We start from the raw sequence: 23953 nt of genomic DNA on the forward strand, positions 1-23953 counted from the left end.
CCCTCAGTTCCCCGGGGAGCACTGACCGATCCCCAGCACCCGGTCCCTCAGTTCCCCCGGGAGCACTGACCGATCAGCGAACCCATCTCCAGCCTCCCACCCACCTGGAGAAACCCCCGTCTCCCAGGCGGCTCCGCAGGAGACTGAAGGCTTCGATGGAGGCTAGGAGGGCCACTTCTGCAGCCGGGAGGTGAAGCGTGTGGTGCGGGGAGAAGCGTGGAGATGTACTGTCCTTGTTGATGCCTCCCTGGGGGCGCTGGGAGCTGCTCTGGTCAAAATAGCCCCCGTGGCTACACTTTCCTGTGGAGAGAGATCAGGCACATAAGGGTTAAACGTCCACTACCACTAAAAAACACAGGGTCCTGGCCTGGCCTTCTCACCCCTCAGCAAGGGAGCATCAGGAAACAGGGACATTCTGTGTAACTCAAGAGGGCTCAGGGTCTCTCTGCATCCAGACCCAGCACTGCCCAGGCAACAAAGAATGACGGGGGCTCCTCAGAGGCCTTTATCCACCCACCCTGACCCTATTCCCCCAACCTCTCCTAAGGAGACAAACTAGGGTCCTCTGTTAAAAACAAAGGAAGCGACTCTCCCCTCTTCCTTCTAGGGACCTCTCCCATCTGGTACCTGGAGGTTTGGGGAGATCCATTCCAAAGTAGCCAGAGGTGAGCAGTGTGGAGTCCAGCAGATTCCCAGGGCAGCTCAGCTCCTCACAGTCAGAGCAGGTGGGGTCCCCCACTGGGAACAGAAGGCAGGGCTGCCAGCCAAGCTCAGCCAGCTGCACTTTCTCCCTGGTTACCTAATGCCTTCCTCTCGCAGGGCTGGAAAGACAGGAGGGACCACAGACACCTTGGCCGGGCTTTCTGCACTAGGTCCTGGGCTCAGCGTTGGGATGTCTGAGATTGGAGCTGATGGGTAGCAATCTTACTGGGATTCTGCTCTCTGTGAGCCAGAAGGTCTACGGTCCCGCTGTGGACAGGAGCAGCTCCCAGTGAGTGGGGAGCGTGAGGGGCTTAGAGAGATGGCTGTGGAGTGGAGCTGGCGTGGCTGGGCAGAACAAGCTCAGGGAAGACTGCATCCACAGCTGGTCCACGACCCTGGATGTTTCCCCTCTGTGATGCCGAGAAATCCACTCAACTGTTCTACCCACGAGCCGCACCAAGAAAACTCACTGTCCTTGCAGGGACAAAGCAACGTCACATCCTACGAGACCCCAGAAGGTGACAGTGATAGGTGCACTGAGGAGAGGGGCTGCCTGAGCCCCACCTCCACACAGGGTCAGGGCCACACTGAGGAGAGGGGCTGCCTGAGCCCCACCTCCACACAGGATCAGGGCCACACTGAGGAGAGGGGCTGCCTGAGCCCCACCTCCACACAGGGTCACGACCTTACCTTGTGCCAGGCTCCAGAGCTCCAGTCTTGGCCAGAGGAGGTGAGGGTGTGGTTGCAGCTTCCCCAGCTCCACCCAGTTGCTGTGGCTATAGAAATCCTGGCCCCCAGGACAGAGAGAAGGCATGGATTTGATCTAGCCAGCATGAACACGCTGACCTGCAGCCTAGTGGGTATTCCCCCCTTACTCTTATTTACTGTCCCCCACTTCTGTTCTCATTGCCCAGATGGCAAAGCCTTTTGTCCCAGCCTTTTCTGTCTTGGAGTCTAAGTCAAGCGCTTTCTAGTGGCCCCTAGGATAAACCGACATCCCCTCCACGTCTTCCTCTCCTTTTCCCTCCTCTGTAGCCCCTCCTGCAGGACACTGGAAGTGCTGCCGCCACCCCACCCACCCAGAGTAGGGGAGGCCGGTTAAAAGGCGCCATGCGTCACCTGCAGGGCGTGAAGTGCAGCCCCTAGACGCTGGCGGGCCAACGTGTGCTCAAAGGCTCTGGCCGCCACCACGGTCTCCCGCAGAGCCCCCACCAGGAGCGTGCGCCCCTGGACCAGCCTTTCAGCATCAAAGTGCAGGTCAGGATTGTTCTTGGAAGCTGGCAGGAAGTCTTGGGCTGCATTGGCACGAGCCACCTCTCCCAAAGCACCTCTGAACCGCCGGGAAGGAGACCCAGGTCCAAAGTAGGCAGCAAAGATGTCATCGGCAAGGAGGGTCCTGCCCTAGCAAGAGCGGGGAGGGAAGCACATTCCAGAGAAGCCCCTTGCTTCTATCGCTGCCCGACAGCCTTAGCAACTGGCACTCCAGGCTGGGCAGGAATAGGATGGAGGGTGAAGAGCCCCACTAGGGAGCGTCAGATCTACGCTCTTTTCTATGGAGCCCTGCCTGACCTGCCTGGCCAGCACTATGTAACGAACCCAGGTTGGCCTTAACCAGCAATTGTCCTCAATTGCTCGGATCACAGGTGTGAGCCACCACATCCAGCTAGGTGTGTATACTTTCCCAAGGCTGGAGGATTCTGGTGTTGCAGAGGGGGAGAAGGGAGCAGGTGAAAGGTGGGCGAGCCTACTCTGACCAGGGCCTTGAGAAACCACGGGGAATCCAGGAATGCTCACCTGGTAGTCCTCCAGACGAAGGCGTGGCCGGCCTGGGGGTGGGTGCTCCAGAAAGAGCTGGAGGGTGACATTGAGTGCAGCCTCCTCAGTCAGGTCTTGGTGAGTGAGAGAGCCAGGGGCAGCCAGGAGGCTCCAGATGTTGGGAAAGAAGGCAGATGTTGGGGACAACAGCAGCTGAAGCAGAAGCAGTATTGGGGGGCCTAGGTGGAACAGGGGCACCTCCACAGGGAGCATGGCTGAGTCATGGACCTAGGGAACAGAAGGACCTCAAGGGAGAAGCCACCCTCCCAGGGTAGGCCTTGCTGTCTCCATGGCACCTGCTGTCCACTTCCTGCTCCGCCTCCGGTGCCTCATCTACTCCAGCCTGGCTCCTGCACCCTCAACCCTAAACCCATGCAATCCAAGGGCCCATCAGGCCAATAGAGCACACACCTGCCATCAGAGGGGCTCTTTTCTACACCAGGCTGAGCCCCAGCCCTGCCCCATGAACAGGAAAGTCCCCTCAGTCCTCCTACCTGGTTGCTGAGTCTCCTGGGCAGCGCTGGCCTGGCGGTGGAGTCACAGGGCACTTAGGTCAGAGTTATAATTAACTGGCTCAGGAGAGTGGGAGGAAGGCCCTTAGCAAAGGGGGTGAGGACAGGCAGCCCCAGGCCCTCTTCCTTCATGGCACCCAGGGGGACAAGATGCAGTGAGCTGGGGCGGCTCCGTACCCAGTGCAGGCGGTGCGGTGAGGTGAGCTGGGAGGAAGGAGCCAGCAGCAGAGCAGCATGACTCAGGCCTGGCACTGTGCCAGGCACAGACCCAGCCAGCCGCATCCTCTGCCCACAAGGACCCAGGCCTGGCTGCTAACCGGCAGCCTTACTGCTGCACACCCGCGCCCCTCCCGCCCTCACCATACACGACAAGAACAATTTTTGACAAAATATTTTATTGCTGCCATCCCTGTTGGTGGACCATGGGGGCTTTGAGAGTTGGAGTTGGGGGGTCACAGCATCTTCTGAAACAGAGCAATGGCCTCATCCACCTTCCTGAGTTCCGCCTCTGTCTGTTGCAACTGGGGGTGCAAAAGGGGTGTGTGGTGAGGACCCATGCCCAAGGAGACCCAAACACCACAGACTACAGAGGAAGGGGCCCAAGCTGGTGAGAGAGGTGAGGGCTACAGGTCGGGGTGGTATGGTTGGCGGGCACCCCACACTTCCATTGTCCCTGCCTCTACACCCTTCTTCCTGAGTGGCCAGCACCCAGTGAAGGGCATCAGCTTACACGCCCTGCCTGGCCGCACCCTACCCTCTTCACTGTGAGGAGAAAAGGGGCTGAGGGTCAGCACTCGGCTGGAGCCAGTGCCGGGTCTTTGGAGACCCCGCACCAGGAGCCTGACTGTGTCAGCATGGCAGCTAAGCAGGGGCTGATGCTATATCTAAGACCCTGCCAAGCAGGGTTCCAGGGTCTAGGTATCTGGGCTGGCTGAGAAACAGGGTGTGACAGAGGAAGCTGATGCAGGGGTTCCCCCACCACACACCTTCGCCTCGTCTGCCTCCTGGACCTCAAGGGGCACCTTAGCTGAGTAGCCAGAGGCAGCACGGCGCTCCTGCAGCCGCTGAGCCTGACGCTGAGCCTCATTTCGCTTGGCCTGCAGCTTGCCTAGCTCCCGGGCTGGGTCCACTAGGCCCTGCAGCTGCAGGTGGATGGAGCAGCGGTCTGATGCCACAGCCACAGCGCAGCCCTGTGGTGCAGGAGCCCCCAGGGCCAGGACAGCAACCACACCCGCACTGGCCAGCACCTGCACATAGCCCGACACCGCTGATGCCAAGGCGCCTGTGGCCTCGTCAGCTACTTCCAAGAAACCTGTCAAAGAGGGAAGGAAGTGAAGCCTGCTACAGCCCGACCCTGGGCTCTTGAGGGGCTGAAGAGGACAGTGGAACAGGGGGACACAGGGCCTGAGGCTCACAGTCAGGCCTGGTCCGGGTCAGGTTGTAGTCGGCACGCAGGGAGCGCACAGCTCGGGTGATGCTCAGCGCCAGTTCAAGAGCAGCTTCGGCCTCGGGGTCCTTCCAGGAGCACTGCAGGCAGAGTGGGGTAAGAAGGCTGCTCGGCTGGGCTGCAGCACACCCTCCAGGCCACACCGCCTACCTCTGAGGGCTCTGGGTAGGGGGTGACACACAGGCTAGCGGGAGCTGTTGGTGTCCGCCTGGGCAGCCTCTGGAACAGCTCCTCCGTGACGAAGGGCATGAAGGGTGAGAGCAGCCGCAGGCCAACGTCCAGGCAGGTATAGAGGGTCTGCCGGGCACATTCTGCTGCTGCCTCATCCACTCCATTCAGCACGGGTTTTAGGCATTCCTAGAGACGGGGAGGCAGTGTTCAGGGTCAGGGCTACCTGGAGCCTTCACTGTGCCTCTGAGGACTGGAAGGCAACAGGTGAACTCAGTATAAGAGCCAACATGGCGGCAAATTAATGCCAGAGCCACAGGACCAGAGCCCTGGCCCCGCTGCTCACCAAGTAGACGTCACAGAGCTCATAGAGCCAAAAGCTGTACTGGGCGGTGGTGATGGCCGGAAAATCGTAGGCCTGGAAACCTTCATTGCTGAGCCTCACGGCCTCAGTGAGTCGGCTGCGGATCCAGCGGTCCACCAGACTCTCATGCCCTTCAGGCTTGGGGGAAGAGGAACGTCAGCCAGGAGGCTACCACATGCCCAGATCCCTCCCACAGCAGAGTCTGCATTCCTGACTTGTCCAATGTCTGGGGAGAAAGGATAGGCCTAGCCCCTCGGTGAGAGCCCCAGCGACTGTCAATCATCAGCCTCTGTCTGTCCCCTGCCCACAAGGAGGATGGATCCTCAGGGTTTTGGTACAGCGGGGACTAAGCTTGACACTTGAGGACCAGGGGTGCAGCCTGTGTGGGTGCTATCAGCAATCCCAGCCAGAAGACCCTCACCTTGGAGGTCTGCAAGGGCACGAAACTCTTCCCCAGGCCACGCAGGGCAAACTTTGTGGCATTCCAGAGTTTGTTGCAGAAGTGGCGGTACCCAAGGATCCTATTTACATCCAGGTTGATATCTCGACCTAGGGGAGGGGCCAGTGTGACTCCACCCTATCCTTCCCAGAGAGGTCCTCTGCAGGCCCAAGGTGAAGGAGACCATGGGTTTAGGGGAAGGAAACACAGGCATCTGAGGGAGGATGGGGACCATACCTTGGGATGTGTAGGCACAGAGTCCAAAGCGCAGGGCATCTGTACCACATTCGGGAATTCCTGCTGGGAAGTCGGCTTTCTACAGGGTGCAAACAGATGGTCAGGCCTACTCACCTGCTGCAGCTCCACCCCCAGGGCACACCCCCATACCTGTCCTTCTTTGGCTTTCTCCACCTCAGTGGGGTCCAGGTTGCTGTTCAATAGTTGGTCATGGAGGCCCTAAGAGAGGAGATGGGTGCCGTTAGGTTTTTCTCTAGCCACAGCTGCATAGCCGTTCCTCGCTGACCCAGTGAGTGCCCCACCTGCAAAGAAACTCCATGGATGACATCCAGGGGGTCGATGACATTGCCAAGAGACTTGCTCATCTTCCTACCGTGAGCATCACGCACGATTGCGTGGAGATAGACCTGGGGACACACAGTGCAGAGAAAATGAGGCCACGATCCTTCCAGTCTTGGCCCTCACCAGGGTCTGCCCATCGAGAATCAGAGGTCCCTAGTGGCCCTGCCCACTCAGTTCTTTAGTATCTGAGAAGTGCCCCTCCCCCAGGGAAAGGAACCCTCCCAGCTGTGGGCCAGACTGAGCAATGCTAGTCCTAGCAGCAACCACACAGGAAGGCAGGTGAGGAGGCACAGGCGGGGTGGGGGCTGGGGTGTCTTAGCGATCTCCACACCTCTCTGAAGGGCAGTCTGCCTGTGAGTTTCAGGCCGAGCATGACCATTCGGGCCACCCAGAAGAAGAGGATGTCATGGCCCGTCTCCAGCAGGGTCCCAGGGTAGAACACATTAAGGTCTTCTGACTGGGGAGATGAGGTGCGGAGGTGAGCCAAGCATTCCCTTACAAGGTCCCTCCCCCTCTTCACTCTAGGAACACACCTGATTGGGCCAACCAAGGATGGAAAAGGGAAAGAGACCAGAAGAGAACCAGGTGTCCAATACATCCTCATCTACAAAAGGACAAAGGTCAGAGGTTAGAGGGATTGGAAAATAGGGTCAGGATCCCAACTGTGCCCCCATCTTCCGTGTCCACTCCCTGCCTTGCTGAAGGCTGATCTTGTCAATGGACACGCCAAACTCGCGTGCTGCCTTCTCTCTGGCCTCTGCTTCCGTGCGTCCGCTCACCCAGTACCGTCCGTCAGGGTCCTAATACAGAGGGTGATTGATCATAAAAGGATCTGCTGTTTCACCCAGACCCCTCTGCCAACCAAGGGCACAACCAACCCACAGCTACTCCAACATCTAAGCTACACCCTTTCCTCACCTCACCAGGGGGTACAGCTGGGTCGTGGACGGTGATAAAGTAGGCAGGGATTCGGTGGCCCCACCACAGCTGCCGAGAGATGCACCAGTCTCTACAAACAGCAAGCAGTGAGTCGGGGTGCTCAGCATGTGCCCCTCAGATGGCAGTCCTCCCCAACCACCCAGGGGTCACACACACCGAATGTTGTCCATCCAAGAATGCCAAGTCCGCTGATGGGCCTCAGGCAGGATACGGAGGTCGCCCCGGGTCACAGCCGCACTGGCGGCCTGAGCCATCTCCCCACAGCGCACGTACCACTGTGGCCTTAGTAGAGGTTCTACCACATCCTTGGAGCGGCTGGAGGAGGGAGCGGGTTGTGGGGAGAAGGCAGGTGCTAAGTGCCCAGAGAGCCCCATTACTTCCCATCTGCACCAGTCCTGGTTCCCAGTCTCACTTGCAAAGCGGCACCACCATGGGGTTGTCCTTGACGCCACGGAACAGTCCCCGCTCCTTCAGCGCAGCCAGCACTGCCTTCCTAGCCTCAAACCTGGGCAGGCCCTAAACAGGAACGGCCTCATCACAGCAATGCCCTTCCACCTCCTCCCCCAGCCCTCCACAGTCCAGACATCCTCACCAAGAAAGGCGGTGGCACATTGACAAGCGCCCCCTTTGAGTCCATGATGCTGATGGCCTCCAGCCCATGCCGCTGCCCGACCTCATAGTCGTTCTGGTCGTGGGCAGGGGTGATCTTCACGGCACCTGTTACACAGGAGTGCCTGTGTCCCACTGCATGCTGGGGCTGCCTCCCGGACCACCCCGTACCCACTCCCTAATACACTTTCCCGCACCCAGCCCCAGTCCTGCCTACAGCAGTGAAGATAACTTTTCATCTCTTCTCAACAGGCTAAGCCCCCGCTCACCTGTGCCGAACTCCATGTCCACAAAGTCATCGAAGACAACAGGGAGGCTCCGGGACAAGAACGGATGAATGACACTCTTCCCCTTCAGGTGCTGAACACGGAGGAAGACATCAGAAATGAAAGACGCAAGGCTGGGCATGGAACCCCCACCCAGGCAGAGCCCCCAATCCTGGGCTAGCACCCATCCCAGCTGCCGACAGCTCCAATTTCAAGGTTGGGAAAGGCGCCCAGAGAGTAGCTCAAGCCCCTAGAGCCTATCCCACGCGCTCGTCCCTGCCTACCTGGTACCTGGAGTCTTTGGGGTGCACGGCTACAGCCACATCTCCCAGCATTGTCTCAATCCGAGTTGTTGCCACCACCACTTCCTCGTCACTGTCTGGGGTGACAGGAGGAGCTGGGTCTCAACCCCTCCTCTGTTCCTGCTCTCCTCCCCCAGCCCACATCCTGGTGTCCTTAGCTCCCACCTGAGCCTTGGACCTTGTAGGCAAAGGACACGAGGACCCCAAACTCCACCTTCTCCTTGTAGCCAGGCACAGAGAGCAGGGTGCGACCCGTCAGCTCCTTCTTATCCACCTGCGAGACGGATATTTAGAGAAGTGGCCCCGGGCCTGGGCTGGGGAGGACTAGAAAGGGAGACAGGCTGTGGGCAGAGGTGTACCTCAATGTCAGAAATGGCAGAATTGAGGGTGCAGGACCAGTTGACCAGGCGGGTGCTACGGTAGATGACACCTTCTTCATGGAGCCTAACAAAAGCCTCTGTCACCGCTACTGAAAGTTTCTAAGGTAAAAGAAAGTCAGATTTGGTATTTGGAGCCAAGGCAGCCAGCCAAGGTGGTGGGGTCCGCTAGAGCCCTACACCCCGCACAGAGCCCCGGGCAGAGCACCAGGGCAGGCGAGAAGCCTAGCGACGGGACGGAAGGGAGCTTCCAGCTGGAGTCTGGGCAGAAACTATGAGGGCCGTGATGAGGGCCAGGAGCTGGTGTTTAGAGCTGAGTCCTTGCTTGTGTCCTAACCTCCTGGCAGAGGGTAGCCCACCCAAGAAACACCCCTGCCCTGCCCTCCCCCGAGGTTCTGCCTGCATACAGGGTCCATGGTGAAACAGGCTCGATCCCAGTCCAAGGAGCTGCCAAGTTTCTTCAACTGGTGGTAAATCCTGTCACCCTTCCTGGAAGTGGACAAGGATAAGCCTTAGGCCATCCGGTGGCCGATGGGGCAGTGAGGGAGTCACTCGTCCCTCTGAAATTGACCTGGGCCCTCCAGCCGCCCCAGTGGGAGGATCTGAGCTGCACGCAGGGTCCACAGAAGGGGCTGTCACACCCACGGGCTGCACTCACTCCTCCTTCCACTTCCAGACCTCCTGGAGAAAGGCCTCGCGGCCCAGCTGGTGCCGGTTCACACCCCGCTCTCTCCACAGTTTCTTTTCCACTACCACCTGGGTGGCAATGCCCGCATGGTCACAGCCCGGGTTCCACAGGGTGGTCTCCCCACGCATACGGTGCCTGTGGGAGGCATGAGGGCCAGATGGTGAGCCAGGCTAGTACAGCATCACACCAAAGGTCTCGGGTTTCTGCCAAAGGGGTCCATGGATGCTGAAGAAAGAGGATGAACTGAGACCCCTCGTTCTAAAGCAGCCAGGCAGGGAGAGGATTCAGAAGACCAGCAGAACAATCTAGAAAAAGAACAAAGAGAAGGCTTTTGCCCAGTCAGGCAGCTAAGCATGAGACATTCCCATCAATCAAGTGAGTTTCCACATAGGAACAAGGCCACAGACAGACAGAAGTGAACCTCGTCCCCGCAGACCCAGGTAGACTGCTCACGGTCTTCCTCCTAGCCCCATGTTTGTAAGAGTCCACACACATTAGATGCCTGAGAGAGAACCAGATCGACACTCAGTGGTGCGGCTGGGCGATGCGAACCTCCCCTGGGTACCTGACCCACAGAAATACTGCCTGGCGGTGGTGCACACCTGTAATCCCAGAGCTCGTGAGGCAGAGGCAGGTGGATTCCTGAGTTCCAGGCCAGTGAGAGCTATAAAGTGAGGCCCTGTTTAAAACAAACAAACAAACAAACAAGGAGGCCAGAGAGATGGCTCAGTGGTTAAGAGCACTTCCTGCTCTTCCAAAGGTCTGGAGTTCAATTCCCAGCAACCACATGGTGGCTCACAACCATCTGTAATGAGGTCTGTCTGCATATTTTATTATGTATACGTAATAAAATAAATATTTTAAAAAATCTTAGAAAAACCCCACAACATTGGTGACCACACTAGTATAGCATTTCCTGACTAAAAACCACAGAAGTCAAACAAAAACTATTAAAAAACAAGTCTTGGAAAGTAAAGAAGACATAGCACAGATAAGAATGCAGCTTTGGTAGGTGTGGCCTTTGTAAGAAGGTGGAAAAGCTTCGGCCAGGGCTTGGTGGCACACACCACCAATCTTAGCACTCAAGAAGTCTCAAGAAAGGGGTGAAGAGTTCAAAGCTGGCTTGGGCTACAAAGCAAGTTCCAGGCTACCCAGGACTGTATATACAGGAATACCTGTCTCAATGTTCCCACCCACAAAACAAGCTAGAGATACAGAAAGCACAGAAAAGCTAAATCAATAAAAAAAGACCCAGGGAGTTACTGGAAAGGGAACTGAAGAGTACTTACATATGACACCATGGTTTTAGGCTTTATGTGCATGTACATGTTCATGTATACTGAGTCCCCGCGCACATGTGGGTGGATGTGTATGCATGTGAAAGCCGGAGGATGACCTCAGGTGTCAGCCTGTCTTCCACCTTGGTCTCCAAGTTTCCAGCGATTCTCACAGTGCTTCTGGATCATGGACGCACATAGTGGCGCTCAGCTTTACAGAGGACCCGAGCCACAGCTCCCAGGCTCCCGCCACGCTCCATGGCTCCATGACGTACAATGGAATGAACACGTTCATGTCTACTCATCATGCTGCATTCAGATTTTCCCTGGCAAGGGGCTACAGCAACCCCATCCTCCTACAGGTAACCAAGAAGTCGTCCTGGTGTGTGCCACGGAAAGCGTTCACTTTCTCTCTGGTTTTCTGAGACAACCCTGGATGTCCTGGGACTCACTTTTTAGACCAGGCTAACCTTGAATTCACAGAGGTCCACTTGCCTATGCCTCTGGAGTGCTGGGATTAAAGGCGTGCACAGCCAGTACCTTCCTCCTTACGTGAATGGATTTTATAGACATTAAAGTTTTTTTAAAGGGCGATGGTGGCAGAGCTTTATTCCTGGCACTCAGGAGACAGAAGGCAAAGCTCAAGGCCAGCCTGGTCTACAAAGCAAGTCCTAGGACAGCCAGGGCCACACAGGGAAACCCTGTTAAAGGGAAGAAAGAGTCAGGCATGGGAGGGCATTGGACCTTCTCCAAAGCAATATAGCTCACCCTCTCTGAGGAGTGGATGGTGGTGGCGGGGAAATGGAGGGAACTTGGACTGGCATGTGTAATGAAAAGGCAGAGACAGAGGCTAAGATAGATCTCTGAGCTTGACATAAGCCTGGTCCATATACACCAAGCTTCAGAACAGACCGCAACTCAAAAAAAAAAAAAAAAAAGCCTTTATAGATATTATTACCATTAAAAAATGGATCTGAGGCCAGGCGATGATGGCGCACGCCTTTAATCCCAGCACTCGGGAGGCAGAGGCAGGTGGATCTCTGTGAGTTTGAAGCCACCCTGGTCTACAAGAGCTAGTTCCAGGACAGGAACCAAAAACTACGGAGAAACCCTGTTTCGAAAATCAAAAAAAAAAAAAAAAAAAGGATCTGGGTATGATGGTTCATGCATGTAATCCTTATACTTGTGAGCTGGGGGCAGGGGGATGAGTTCAAGGCCATCCTTGGCTACCTAACTCATTGAATCTGATGCCTTCCTGGGCTGCATAAAACCCTAAAGCATAAAATGAAAGAAGGAAAAAAAAAAAGGCTGGAGAGAAGCTTCAGTGGACAGAACTGGCTGCTCATCTAGAGGACTCAGGCTCTCTCCCCAGCCCAGCCCAGCCCAGCCCAACAGGACAGCTTGCAACTGTCACTCCAGTCCCGGGATCAACACCATTCTCTGGCCTCACTGGGCACTGTGCAAAGTGGTGCACAGCCATATGCAGGAACTCACCATTCACATACCATGGAAAAGAAAAACAAACCAAGAGCGATGCACTGCATGTACGGTAGTTCCAGCACTCAGGACAGTAGGAAGGATCATTAACCCAGGAGCTGCAGGCTAGCCCAGCCAACAGAGCGACCTCAACTCAAGAAAGCACAGGCTGGACACAGAGAATGTGGGTTCGAATCCCAGCACCCAGATGGCAGCTCTCAACTCTAACTCCAGGTCCAGGGTATTCATTGCCCTCTTCTGGCCCTGTAGGCACCAAACACGTAGGTGCTGCAGACATGTCAGGGAAATACCACATATTTTATACAAATTTACAGATCTAAATTAAAAAGAAAAATAATGACGAAAGACTGACCTTGAACTGCCCTGATCCTGTCGGCCTTGCCTCACACCTGGCTGCCTGTTTTTTTTTTTTTTAATTTAGCAATTTTTACTTTATACGTGAGTGTTCTGCCACGTGTAGCAGGTGCGTGCCTGCAGAGGCATCAGCTCTGGAAATGTGAGTTAGGGACGGTCGATATAGGTTCCAATCCATATGGAACTCCACAAAAGCAGCCAGTGGTCTGAACTGCGGAGCCTCTCCAACTCTGAATAACAATTTTTGCTGGTTAGAGTTAAATCTTTTCTGTTTAAAAAAATAAAAAAGCAAGGAAGAAAGAGGGTCTGGGTCGAGGCTCGGTGGTTCAGAGGACCAGAGCTCAGTTCCCAGCACAGCGGGTGGCTCACAAACACCCAACTGCAGCTCCAGGGATCTGACATCCTGGGCCTCCGTCAGCATCCAGTCTCCTGGACAGACCACACAGATGCACACACAACTAAAATAAGAATTCATGTAGAATAACAACTGCCACTTGATTTAGTCCTTAGTCATGTGGCTTGGTCACTAGGTGGCTGGGGAGAGCAAGAGCATGCTGTGGACGAGAAATCCCCAGCCTGGTGGATGTGTGAGCACCGTGCAGTGATCTGTGCAGGGTATTAGCTGACTGCTGACTTCCAGGATTTCTCGAGGCTGGCAAGGGTTCCTGAACCAGTTACCACTTCCGTCTTGCCGGTCTAACAGGGTGGGAAAGTCCGAGCCTTAGGACCCAGTTCTGGTGTTTTCCCTCCTGACCGCGTGGGCTGTTACTTGCCTTGAGTTGGGAACGTTTGCATTGACACCTGTAAATGTATTCATTCTTTTAATTTATGTAAGGCTTTTTGTACTCAATTTAAGAAATGACAAATTTTGGTTTTCTACTGTTCAGTGAGAACATTAGGCCCCAGCAACATGTCATTGTGTAAAGAAAAATAAAAGTGCTGCAGTAACAAAAACAAATAAACAAACAAACAAACAAACAAACAAACAACTGCCTCCCCTTCTAGCACTCCAGAGGACAGTGAAGATGAATCTGAGTTCAAGGCCAGCCTGGTCCAGCGTAATTTCCAGGACAGCAGGGCTAGGCCAACAGAGTGAGACCCTGTCTCAGAAACACCAAAAACGATCGAAAGCAAACCAAAACCTAGTTGCTCAGCACCAGAGGAACCACTGTGTGCTTGAAGAGCACTAATGTCTACAGCTCCATGTACACACAGTTTACAGCTGGGAGACCTGTCACTAAATGGGGCTCCATTCCAGGAGGGAGGTCTGGGCGGAAAGACCAAGGAGACGTGTGCTTCAGCAAAAGTTTTCTCGCGCCTCCTGTAGAATCCACAGGCCTGCCACTGAACACCAGTGGTGCCCTTCTGTGGGAGACTGCATGCTTAGCTATCCGATCCACAGGCACAGGCCCACCCCCAGCACTCAATGACACTTGTAACAATGCTCTTCTCAGGAGACACAGGGAGGGAGAGAAGGAACCTGTGGACCTGTGGACGTCAGGTGCACAGAGGCATCACCTGACTAGCAGAGCCGAAAAGCCCCATCTGAGGGGCCAAACAAGCCAACATGGCAGTCGGTCTAGTCAGGGAGAGAAAGGAGCCACACAGGGCAGAGGCCCCAGGGGAGGTGCAGACTGCAGGAGCTCACCATCGAGTCAGGCAGTCCTGGATGGCGTTGGTGAGTGCATGGCCCAGGTGCAGAGAGCCTGTCACGTTGGGGGGCGGGATGCACATCATGAAGACCCCTCGGGGATTTGGTGCTGACACGCTGGGACGCTGGTGGCGGAGGGGCATAAAATAAAGCACATGGCATCTTTATGGGGCCCCTCCTCAGGCAATGGGCCCTAACACCCTGCCCTTCACCTCCATCCCCTCTGGGCCTGGGCAGCAGTAACCACTCACCCCATACTCTGGCTTGAAGAAGCCCTGGCGCTCCCACCAAGGGTACCAGGCAGCCTCCACATACTGAGGGCTGTAGGAGTCGGGCATGGTGCCACTTACATCTGGGAGAAAAGAGAAGAGGGCTTAGTGAAGCTGGAGAGGCTCAAGTTAGGATAGGAGGAACAGGCCACAGGACAGGCATAGTGCAGCTGTTCTGCGAGCCTAAGCAGAGCAGAGGTCAAGAAAAACCAAACAGAACACAGAAAGCAGCAGCCAGGTGGGGTTCCTTCCCTAGCCACTACCTTTCTTTTCCCCGGGTTGGGTAGGGAGGTCATAGGTAATGATCCCAGGGTCCTTTTTCTCCTTCTTCTCTGGTTTTGGTTTCTTCTGTTCAGAAGGAAGAAGATGCAAACATCAGCCCTCAGCAAGGCTTCCACCTCCCTCCAGCCCCATCCCTTGCCTCCTACCTCCCCTGGTGGGGGCTGCTGCTGGGCCTTCTGCTTCTGCTGGAATTTCTCTAGCTTCTCACGTTTCTTTGCTTCTTTCTTGAGCTGAGCAGCTGTTTTTGGGGGTGCAGTGACTTCAAGACCTGGGGAAGACACAGAAATCCAGACTCAAGGCTGCTGGGCTCCTCTATGAGCAGCGCTAGTCTAAGAAGGGTGATTTCTATGGTGCCAGGGCTCAAGCCTCTTATCTCCCACCTTCCCCTCCCACAGGGTCCCCACCCTAAAGGCCCAGGCATTTCTAAGATAAAAAGCAAGTTACTTGGAGTGCTTGCTCCAGAGGGGCCTTTGTCCCTCCCACTGCCATCTCCTGGCCTCCTCACCTGGCTGTTGAGGGACAGACCTGGCCCCCGAGTACAAGACCACTTCTCCTAGCACAGCCCGGAATTCCGGTTGCCGGACACAAGTGTTAAACCAGCGAGTCACATTACCCCAGATCCGGCGGACAGCAGGGTCCAGAACCTGAGAGGAAAACAACAAAAAACAATTCTCTAAGTCACCTTGCAGTCAAGTCTGGTGGACACGCACCTGTCCCTCCCATAGCCCCAGTGACTCACGTATCGGAAGGGCAGCAGTAAGGCTGTCACGGCAGCTAAGTCTGCCAGAGTGGGCGCATCCCCGGCCAGGTAGGTGTGCAGCCGAAGCCAGTCCTCCAAGGGGCTCAAGGCCTTGCCCAGGGCACCCAGGGCAGCCTAGCAGGACAGGAAAAGAAGACAAGGCTTGCATGCTTCTATCCCAGAGATTCTCAGCTTTCCTAATGCTGTTGTGGTGACCCCAACCAGAAAATGATTTCTGCTGATACTTTATAACTGTGGTTTCACTACTGTTGTAAATTGTAAACACCTGTGTTTTCCAGTGGTCTTGGGCACTGGAAGGGTTGTTTGACACCGCCCCCCAGGGGTTATGGATTGAGAGCCATTCAGTCTCCCTACTCCCATGATCACCAATTCTCAGGCTAATTCCTTTCTCATCCAAACGGTCATCATAAAAATACAATTGTTAGGTGTGGTGCTGCTTGCCTTTAGTCCTAGTTCTTGGGAGGCAAAGGCAGGGGGATCTCTCAAGTTTAAAGCCTGTCTACAAAGTTAAGACCCTGTCTCTAACAACAAAGCAGCTCTGTCTGACTGGGAGAGCAGGTCAGAGAGTGTTCGGCATGTAGGAGGCCCTAGGTGTGAGCTCCATCCACAAGATATAATATATATTATAGGACCAGAGAGACGGATGACGTGGATGCTGCTCTTATGGAGACCCCAAGTTTGATTCCTGTCACCCATATGGTACTAACGCGCACACACACATACAAGCATTTGTGTGTGCGAGCGTGTGTTCAGTGGAACCCATCCAGCACTGAAGTTAAAGGATTATATGAAGCAGCAGTCACTGTCAGGTCTGGGGCATCCACAAATACGTCCTACCGAGTAGACACAGCTACCCTGCAGGGAAGGGGCTCTGTATTAACCATCGGGATACCTAAAAGCACGGCAGGGGTATGCTATTCACCCACCATGCGCCGGCAGGAGCGGAGCTCTCTGTTAAGGCTCACAGAAACAGTCTGCAGGTACCGGTCCTCTCCCATCCCCTCCTCCTACTGCACTGCTCCCAGATCTCCCCTCAGCAGCCACCATTTCTCTCTCAGTCTTCCCACACAAACAACGGCTGGCATCTCTCAGGCTGTCAACCTTTCACTCCCGGGCTAGAACGGGTCAACCCCACACAGCCTAGTTAGTGTCATTTGGGAAGACGGGACCTCTACTGAGAAGGCGTCCCAGCCAGATGGGCCTGTAGGAAGTCTGTGGGGCATTTTCTTAGTTGACGATTATTTGGGGCCAGTCCATTGCGGGTGACGCCACCCTGGGAAAGTAGGCTAAACAGTGTTCCTCCACGGCCTCAGCTTCAGCCTCCAGTTCCCGGCCTGTGCAACCTGAGAACTGCACACCGAAGTAAGTCCTTTCCTCCCCGAGTTGCTTTCGGTAGTATCGTTTTATGACGGCAACTGAAACCCAAGGGCCCTCGGAAGCTTTAAGATGCCTGGTACACGAGTGCGCGTCAAGCCATTCCGCCAGGGTTCCAGAGGCCAGGTTTAAACTCACACACTCCCCCAGCAATTCGGCAAACGCTGCAAACACGCTGCCAGGCACCCGGGGGAAGGATTACATCATCCTGCATTCTTAGACAGAAACCAAGCCTAAAGTACTCGAAGAGTTGCCGAAGTCACCACGCCGGCAGCAGACGCGGATTCGATCACTACTTCCGCACCTGACACCCTCTCTGAGGATCCTCTGCAATCCCCCTTTTCTGAGAATCCCTCCTCACCTGGGGATCCTGCCCCGGACTCCGGAGTCCCAGTGCGGGCAGCGTCGCCCCGCAGGCCGCCGGCACGAGCTCGGTGTCGGCGTAGCTGACCCACTGTTGGACGAGGACGGCCGCCCGGCTGCCCCCGGGACCCCCCAGGCCTGCCGGCCACAGCAGCTGCGCCACAGCCGGGGCGCCCCACACCCACAGCCCACCGGGCCCCTGTTCCAGGGCGGGCAGGCGAGGCGGCGGCAGCGGAGTCCGGCTGCTCGGGGGAGGCTGCAGGCAGATGCGGGGGTGCGGGCCTCCCCACCCGGGGCCGTCGCCGGCTTCCCCGTAGCGGGCGGCGATAAGGGCTCGGAGGCTGGGGAAGGCGTCGGGGTGAGGGGAGACGTAGAGGATGGACATGGTCGTGCAGGGGGCCGGTGCCGAAGACAGACCGGGCAGGGAGCCCTAAGCGCGTGCGGCGAGGCCCGGCTGGGTGGCGGCGAGCAGCGCCCGGAGGAGGGGGCGGGGCCCTGCCGCCCGCCCGGGGCTAAGAGAGGCGGGTTGCGGACTCAAGGCGGCGGTCACTCCGGGCCGGCGGTTCTCCTCAGCCGGCCACGGCCACAGCCCCCCAGGGCGGCCAGGGTGGAGGCGGCGGGTGGCGGAGGCAGCTCTCCCGCTGTGGGAAAGCAGGGCCGGGCGAGCGGGACCCACGTGTCCCCCTTTGTGACAGCGCGCGTTTCCGGGCCCGGGTCCTCGCGGGGCGGCCGGGCCCCGCCTGTGCGTGCGCGGTCCCGAGGGCCGGGCCTCCGTGTGCAGCCCGAGCTGAGGGACAGCGCGAGCGGCAAGCGTCACGTACGTGACGGGGGAACGTGTCCGCGGGGACGAGTCTGTCCGGTCAGGGTCCGCCGCGGTACCCCGGGGTCCTCGGTCAGGCGCCGCCGCGGGCACCCCTGGGTCCTCGGGTCAGGCGCGGCCGCGGGCACCCCGGGGTCTTCGGGTCAGTCTCCTTCGCGGCACCCGGGGTCCTCGGGTCAGGCGCCGCCGCGGGCACCCCGGGGTCCTCGGATCGGCGTGCCGGGCTGATCCTAGCCACCGCCTCTTGCAGGACGCCTGAGCCTGCGGCTGCTGTCAGCCGGCGCTGTAGGCCGTGAAGTCCAGCGATGGGTCGTGCCGCCTGCACCGCTTGTTTACATCTTCTGCTCCCAGAAATTGTGTGGATCGGCTTTGTTGAAGGAATCCGGCATTGCCACTGGCTGGAGCCGAGCGCTCCACCAGCTCGCGGGACCCTGGGATCTAACCAGCCCGAAGTGCTCAAGAGTTCTTTCACGTAGAGGGAAGGGCAGGGGAATGGGAAGACGCACTAAAGCAAAAGGCTAAAAATAGAAGTTCGCAGCGCTGTTGGGCGCCCTTGGCTTTTTTTTTTTAAGACTTACAGTGTCCTGCCTGCATATTTGCCTGCAAGCCAGAAGAGGGCACCAGATCACACTAGATGGTCCTGAGCAACCACATTTTGTAGTTGCTGGGAATTGAACCAGAACCTCTGGAAGAGCAACCAGTGCCCTTAATCCCTGAGCCATCTCTCCAGCCCGCGTTTTTAATTACATTTTTACTGTGTGCACTTGAGCGCGTGTGGGAAAAAAAAAATCTTTTCTGTTTCCAAAAAGTGGGTCCCAGGAGTCAAATCAAGTCATGGTTGGCGGCTGGCGCCATTTACGGAATGAATCATCATACTGGCCAAGGTATTGCAAGCTTTAGGGCAGTACATAACGCTGGTAACTTGGGTTTAATTCCCAGCCGGAGATGGGGGAGGGGGATATGTGGAGAACTGGAGAGCAGACGACGAAACGGCCTTTCCCACCTCCCTGTCCAAAACAGACCACAAAACCAGAACTCAGTTTCCATCATAAATTTTATTCCCGATGCGGGACAGATTCTTTCAGTTCCCCCCAAGTGTATCACATGTTGCCTTGAAAAGACTTAGGAGGCTCTCCCGTCTCCAGGAAAAGGAGAGGGAGGGAGGGACCAGGAACATTTCAGTTCCCAGCTTTACCCTCCCTCGCCAACAGAGGGCAGTTGCTCCCGACTAGTATCCCTTTCATCCATTCAATTAAAAAAAAAATAAATCGTTAACAAAACAAAACACACCTGAAGGGCTGGGCAGGGTGTCCTTGTCCTTTGTTGGACAAGTTATGGTCACCAATGGGAAAGGGAGGGAGGGGACGGGGACGAGGGCATCACTGTTTCTGCTGAAGGGCTTCCTTCCTGGCTGCATCCTGCAGCAGCTGTGTGTCCACCTCGTCTGCTGGCAGCTGCACATAGCGGACCACTGAGCCCCTGATGAAGCAGTTCTTGACGGATAACTAGACAAACGTGAGAGCACCCCCATGACCAATGTGCCCCCCAGCCGCCCAGGGACTTGGGCTTCAAAGGCTCCCTGGCCAGCCCCAGCTCACCATGTGCGGGTACTTCTCAGGGTCCGTGACACTGATGTCCGTCAGTTTGATATTGAGATACTAAGGAGGAGGAACAGCATCAGGTGCAGCTCCTCCTCCACACTCCCACTTCCTTCCCCAAGAACAGACTGTGAACCTTTATCTCACCTGGTCCACGGAGTGCAGGGTTCCACAGATGCTGTCGGAGGCAAAGTGGAGAGAACCAAATTACTTTACACTGAAATCAGAATGGAGGGAACATTAGAGCTACAAGAATATGGGGGAGGAGGCGGGCCATGGTGGTGCAGGCTGGCCCCGTGTTCTAAATCTTCCTGTCTCCACCCCCTACGTGTTAGAATTAGATGAAAGCCACCGTGATGAACTGACATGCAATTTTTCCTTACCCTGTTGTGACCCTGTGAACTATATGATGGAAACAGATTACAGAGCCTGCTGGGGGTGTTATATACAGCTGCCTAGAAAGCCAGGCAGTGTCCTGTTGTCTCGAAAGACCAAATAAATAAGAGCCTGGGGGAGGAAGCTAAGGCCTTGAAGCCAAAGGGAGAACATCTGTGAATTCTGAGGTGGGAAAGATAAAGCCTCTGAGACTGGCTCATTTCAGACCCGTCTCTCCTTACACCAATGTATCCACAGCTACTACTCAGCAGTCGCAGGCCAGGCCTGTATTCGGCTTAATGTCTGTATTTCTTTCTTAAGACAAGTTCTCACCCTGGCCCAGACTAATCTCAATCTTGTAGCAATCCTTCTGCCTCCACTTCTGAAGGTCTGGAACTATAGACAGGATCCATAATGTATAATCATCTTTTTTATGGTTTTTTTTTTCCAAGACAGGACTTTGTGTGTGTGTAGCTTTGGTGTTCTAGAAAGAACTACCTCTTGGGGTTGGCCTTGAACTCAGAGATCCTCCTGCCTCTGCCTTTCGAGTGCTGGGATTAAGGGCAGTGCACCACCACTGCTCAGCTACAGCCATCTTTTAAAAGTAATATCATCCAGGAATTAAGAGCAGTCATGTAAATTACCCAAATTAGAACCAAATTATCAGGAATATCAGGCCAGATTGGCTTGACTCCCAGAAGCAATAGCTAACCACCACCCCAACCCGCAAGACTATTTTTGTAGGCAGACCAGGCTGGCCTCAGAGATCCTCCTGCCTCTGCCTTCCAAGTGCTGGGATTAAAGGTGTGAGCCACCACCGCCCTGCTTTAGCTTTATTACTTATGTGCACGCGTGCACCTGAGGGCCAGGAGAGGGCATCAGAGCCCCTGAAGTTAGAGTGGCTCTTTGTGACTCACCTAATGCAGCCCTGGGGAACTCTAGTTCTCTGACAGCAGTGAGCTCTCCAGCTCCACCAACAGCCACCTCTACACACTGACTGCTTTGGCGCAGAGCCCAATGGATACACAAAGGTCACTAAAGTTACTCTATTCTTTTTGCTACACTTATCCTGACAGCACAGAAACAAGCCAGGCTGGCCCTCAGTTCCCCTTCCCTTGGATTAGGAAGGCTATCAACTCCAGTGCTCCCATGCCACCTTATTTTATAATTATCAACTGTTTGAACAATCTTAAATCTTCCAGCCTGGTCTAAAAGCTAGCTAGTTCCAGGGCAGCCAGAACTGTTAAGCAGAGAAACCCTGTTTTAAAAAGACAAAACAAATCAAAACAAAACCAAAAAAGTTAGGCAGTGCTTTTAATCCCAGCATTTGGAAGGCAGAGGCAGGCGGATCTCTGGTAGAGCTCTGGGAGTTCGAGGCCCTGTCTAGAAAAAAGACAAAAACCATAACTCTTCACAACTTCAAATCCCGAGTTTTACTTCTTCACTCCCTGCATTCAGTGAATCCCCACTGGTCTGCTGACCTGAACACTTGTGCGTGCCTTCCAGCTAGACTCATACAAACGAAAGGCCTTAACTACTTTGCACTCAAGACTGGGTCAGCCCCTTACTTCATCAGTGACCATAACCGTCTTACTTGTCCACAGCCGCTTTAGAACCAAAGTTCTCAAGCACTGATGTGTGCTCAAAGGTTTCAAGAGTCTACAAGTAAAATGCTTTAAAATGAAACATGAGATACTAGGGTATCTGAAGGCTGGTGAAGAACCGTGATACCACGGTATCTGAGGGCTGGGGAAAAAGTTCTATTGGTAGGGCGCTTGCTGAGCGGAAAGCTCTGGGTTCAATCCCCAGCACCACACAAAAGAAAACATACTTGCATGAACATCTCTGCAGCGATGAAGCGTTTGAAGCAAACAGTACAGGGAGGCGGGGGGGGGGGGGGGGGGATATGCAGACGAAGTACAGAAGGGAGCGCGTAAGTGGTCTGCTTACATTTTAACTACGTGGGCACTACGCCAGGTATATTAATAGCAACTGCTTTCCTTACCAATACATCTCATTCTTTTTTTTTTTTTTTTTTTTTTGGTTTTTCGAGACGGTTTCTCTGTGGCTTTGGAGCCTGTCCTGGAACTAGCTCTGTAGACCAGGCTGGTCTTGAACTCACAGAGATCCGCCTGCCTCTGCCTCCCGAGTGCTGGGATTAAAGGCGTGCGCCACCACCGCCGGCTACATCTCATTCTTATACTAATGAGTTTACCATGGAAGAACTCCCTACTGAATTTTTAATTAACCTCTTACATTTTGAGGGGTTAATGCTAGATACTTAAATTGTTTGGCTATTTATACAAACAAAGCTACAAACATTTTGATATATTTTTCCAAGTACAATAAGCTTATGTATTAGCATTATTATTTATTTAGCGTATTTTATTTTATTTTTTTTTAGCGTATTTTAAAGAGCATAGTACAAACTGCCTGCACATATATATTTGTTTAACAAATCCTTTTTTTTTTCTCCAGAGACAGGGTTTCTCTGGGTGGCTCTAGCTGTCCTTGAATTCGGTCGGTAGACCAGATCTTGAACTCACAGAGATCCGCCTGCCTCTGCCTCCCGAATTTAAAGACATACGCCAGCATACCCCGGCAGTCTTAAACTCATCTTTACCCTTAAGGCACAAGCTATTTATTTCTTCCGTGCTTGGCCCACCTGCTCGCTCAAAAAACTCTAGGGGAAGAGTCAGGACCCCAGGCGCCACCCCCCCAATTGCTGCTGTAGGTACCTACCTTAGGTCATTCTTGAGTTCCACGACCACATCCTTGCCCACGAGGGATTTGAAAAAGGAGTAGAAGAGCTATTGGAAAGAGGAAACGGGAAACTATTACATGAAAGGCACAGGAGGAGGAACTCTGAAATCTTAGTCTTTGTGGCCCCACCGGCCCTAGTATCTCAGAAGTCCACGACCCACAGTCATCTATCTGTTCACAAACACTCTACAGTTCACTGGGCCACAGCCAGGGACTACCCTGTACCCCTCGATGCCCGGGCCCACTCCCATAGGGAATCTGCACGTTTTCTCCACCCGCACCCTCAAAAAAATCCCTATCTCACGCGGGGAAATGCAAGGCTAGCTTTCCTTGCTCCCGCGGTGTCCGCGGGCTTTCTCGTGAATTTGCTGGAAGTTCTCCCCAAAAAAAGCATCTGCGCCCGGTAGCCCCCTCAAACTGGGGTGCGGGCACCAGGGCTGTCGGGGGAAGCCCGGGCTGCCGGGGGAAGCCCGGGCTGCCGGCCCGGTTCGAACTGCCCGCGGCGGCGCTCCCTTTTGACGTCACGGTACCCACCATGGTGCTGGCGCCACGCGCTGCGGCCTGGACCGCGAAGGAAAGGGCCGAGGGCTGCGGGTCAGAGGCCGGGCGGGAGCCCGAGCGCGAGGCCCGCGCGTGGGGCGGGACGGGATCACGCAGGCGCCAGGGGGAGCCGCGGGAAACGCCGGCCCGAGAGCGCGCGGCCGGATTCGGGCGCTAAGACAGCGGAGGAGGGGAGAGCGGAGAGGACCGCCAAACCGAAAGGGGGGCGGACCTTCCTGTCTCCCACTTCCTCTCGGGCAGCCGCTTCTTACTGCGCATGCGTGGCCCTAGCAGCTGCGCGTTCCAGGTAGTTCGTCCCTCTGCTGGGTTTTTCTGGTGTTTAGCGTTTTAAACGTGATTAACCCAAAACCCATAATTGTTGGGAAGCTTGAGAAAACTATGATTTGCATATTCTTTGATGAGTGGAATTTAAAATGTTACTAAGACCTGGCAGGGTCGATGCCCTCCTGGAATCCTGGAGAGAGCTAAGTGAGACGATTCTGCTTTAGAGGTCGGCTGGAGCTGCCATAGCAAGACCTGTGTCGAGGGAGTAAAACCACATCAACAGACACTAAATATGTTTTGTGTGGTGTGTGTGTGTGGCTGGGATTTAAGGGAGAAAAATAAGGGGAATCTGAACACAAATTCTGATTTTTTTTTTAAAGATTTATTGTGGCCAGGCGGTGGTGGCACATGCCTTTAACCCCAGCACTTGGGAGGCAGAGGCAGGCGGATCTCTGTGTGTTCAAGACCAGCCTGGTCTACAAGAGCTAGTTCCAGGACAGGCTCCAAAACCACAGAGAAACCCTGTCTCGAAAAACAA

General features: G+C 55.1%; 4 protein-coding genes across 6 annotated transcripts in view; all 4 read right to left on the reverse strand.

The window, feature by feature from the left end:
* The window catches only part of Vwa7 (von Willebrand factor A domain containing 7), an 11099-nt gene extending 7845 nt beyond the window's left edge, over nucleotides 1-3254 (reverse strand). Inside the window, exons 1-6 of one of the 2 annotated variants that reach the window (XM_026777832.1) lie at nucleotides 3012-3193; nucleotides 2497-2745; nucleotides 1822-2103; nucleotides 1393-1489; nucleotides 628-738; nucleotides 105-300 (exon numbers count right to left, since the gene is read on the reverse strand). In XM_026777832.1, coding sequence (XP_026633633.1) covers nucleotides 105-300; nucleotides 628-738; nucleotides 1393-1489; nucleotides 1822-2103; nucleotides 2497-2730 — 920 coding nt within the window. In that variant the 5' untranslated portion in view covers nucleotides 2731-2745; nucleotides 3012-3193. Of the gene's footprint in view, nucleotides 1-104; nucleotides 301-627; nucleotides 739-1392; nucleotides 1490-1821; nucleotides 2104-2496; nucleotides 2746-3011 lie in introns of both variants that reach the window. The other variant, XM_005370812.3, reaches the window with a different exon arrangement.
* LOC101994656 (RT1 class I histocompatibility antigen, AA alpha chain-like) overlaps nucleotides 1-23953 on the reverse strand; it is a 629094-nt gene that overhangs the window by 250629 nt on the left and 354512 nt on the right. The gene's annotated exons all lie outside the window — the stretch shown is intronic.
* Nucleotides 3414-18301, reverse strand: Vars (valyl-tRNA synthetase). 2 transcript variants are annotated; one of them, XM_026777829.1, is made up of 29 exons: nucleotides 17033-18301; nucleotides 15277-15411; nucleotides 15043-15181; nucleotides 14684-14805; nucleotides 14519-14600; nucleotides 14238-14338; nucleotides 13984-14111; nucleotides 9178-9342; nucleotides 8927-9008; nucleotides 8502-8621; nucleotides 8308-8416; nucleotides 8125-8219; nucleotides 7844-7934; nucleotides 7558-7682; nucleotides 7378-7481; nucleotides 7122-7280; nucleotides 6945-7035; nucleotides 6721-6826; nucleotides 6560-6630; nucleotides 6358-6483; nucleotides 5987-6091; nucleotides 5835-5903; nucleotides 5685-5763; nucleotides 5430-5557; nucleotides 4991-5146; nucleotides 4627-4833; nucleotides 4445-4556; nucleotides 4016-4341; nucleotides 3414-3550 (listed from the first exon to the last, which is right to left on the reverse strand). In XM_026777829.1, the coding sequence occupies exons 1-29, from the start codon at nucleotides 17417-17419 to the stop codon at nucleotides 3482-3484; spliced, it is 3789 nt and encodes a 1262-aa protein (XP_026633630.1). In that variant the 5' UTR covers nucleotides 17420-18301; the 3' UTR covers nucleotides 3414-3481. The 2 variants fall into 2 exon arrangements, with proteins under 2 accessions (XP_026633630.1, XP_005370868.1); XM_005370811.2 differs by having other exon boundaries at nucleotides 14519-14603; nucleotides 17033-18300.
* On the reverse strand, nucleotides 18891-23402 carry Lsm2 (LSM2 homolog, U6 small nuclear RNA and mRNA degradation associated). Its single transcript, XM_005370810.2, has 5 exons — nucleotides 23125-23402; nucleotides 22570-22637; nucleotides 19600-19630; nucleotides 19453-19512; nucleotides 18891-19359 (listed from the first exon to the last, which is right to left on the reverse strand). The coding sequence occupies exons 1-5, from the start codon at nucleotides 23125-23127 to the stop codon at nucleotides 19234-19236; spliced, it is 288 nt and encodes a 95-aa protein (XP_005370867.1). The 5' UTR covers nucleotides 23128-23402; the 3' UTR covers nucleotides 18891-19233.

The sequence above is a fragment of the Microtus ochrogaster genome, unplaced genomic scaffold (genome assembly GCF_000317375.1).
Source record: "Microtus ochrogaster isolate Prairie Vole_2 unplaced genomic scaffold, MicOch1.0 UNK87, whole genome shotgun sequence".
Lineage (NCBI taxonomy): Eukaryota > Metazoa > Chordata > Mammalia > Rodentia > Cricetidae > Microtus > Microtus ochrogaster.

What these genes read in the sequence shown, in the direction of transcription:
- Lsm2 (XM_005370810.2), bottom strand. An exon ending in CCCTGCACTCCGTGGACCAG is followed by an intron (nt 19,513 to 19,599) that starts GTGAGATAAAGG and finishes CCTCCTCCTTAG; the next exon opens with TATCTCAATATCAAACTGAC. An exon ending in CTGAGAAGTACCCGCACATG is followed by an intron (nt 19,360 to 19,452) that starts GTGAGCTGGGGC and finishes ACGTTTGTCTAG; the next exon opens with TTATCCGTCAAGAACTGCTT.
- Vars (XM_005370811.2), bottom strand. Translation starts at nt 17,419, where the DNA reads ATGTCCATCCTCTACGTCTCCCCTCACCCCGACGCCTTCCCCAGCCTC. An exon ending in CCAAAGACTCCAGGTACCAG is followed by an intron (nt 7,935 to 8,124) that starts GTAGGCAGGGAC and finishes CTCCGTGTTCAG; the next exon opens with CACCTGAAGGGGAAGAGTGT. An exon ending in AGGAGGCAGACGAGGCGAAG is followed by an intron (nt 3,551 to 4,015) that starts GTGTGTGGTGGG and finishes TTGCACCCCCAG; the next exon opens with TTGCAACAGACAGAGGCGGA.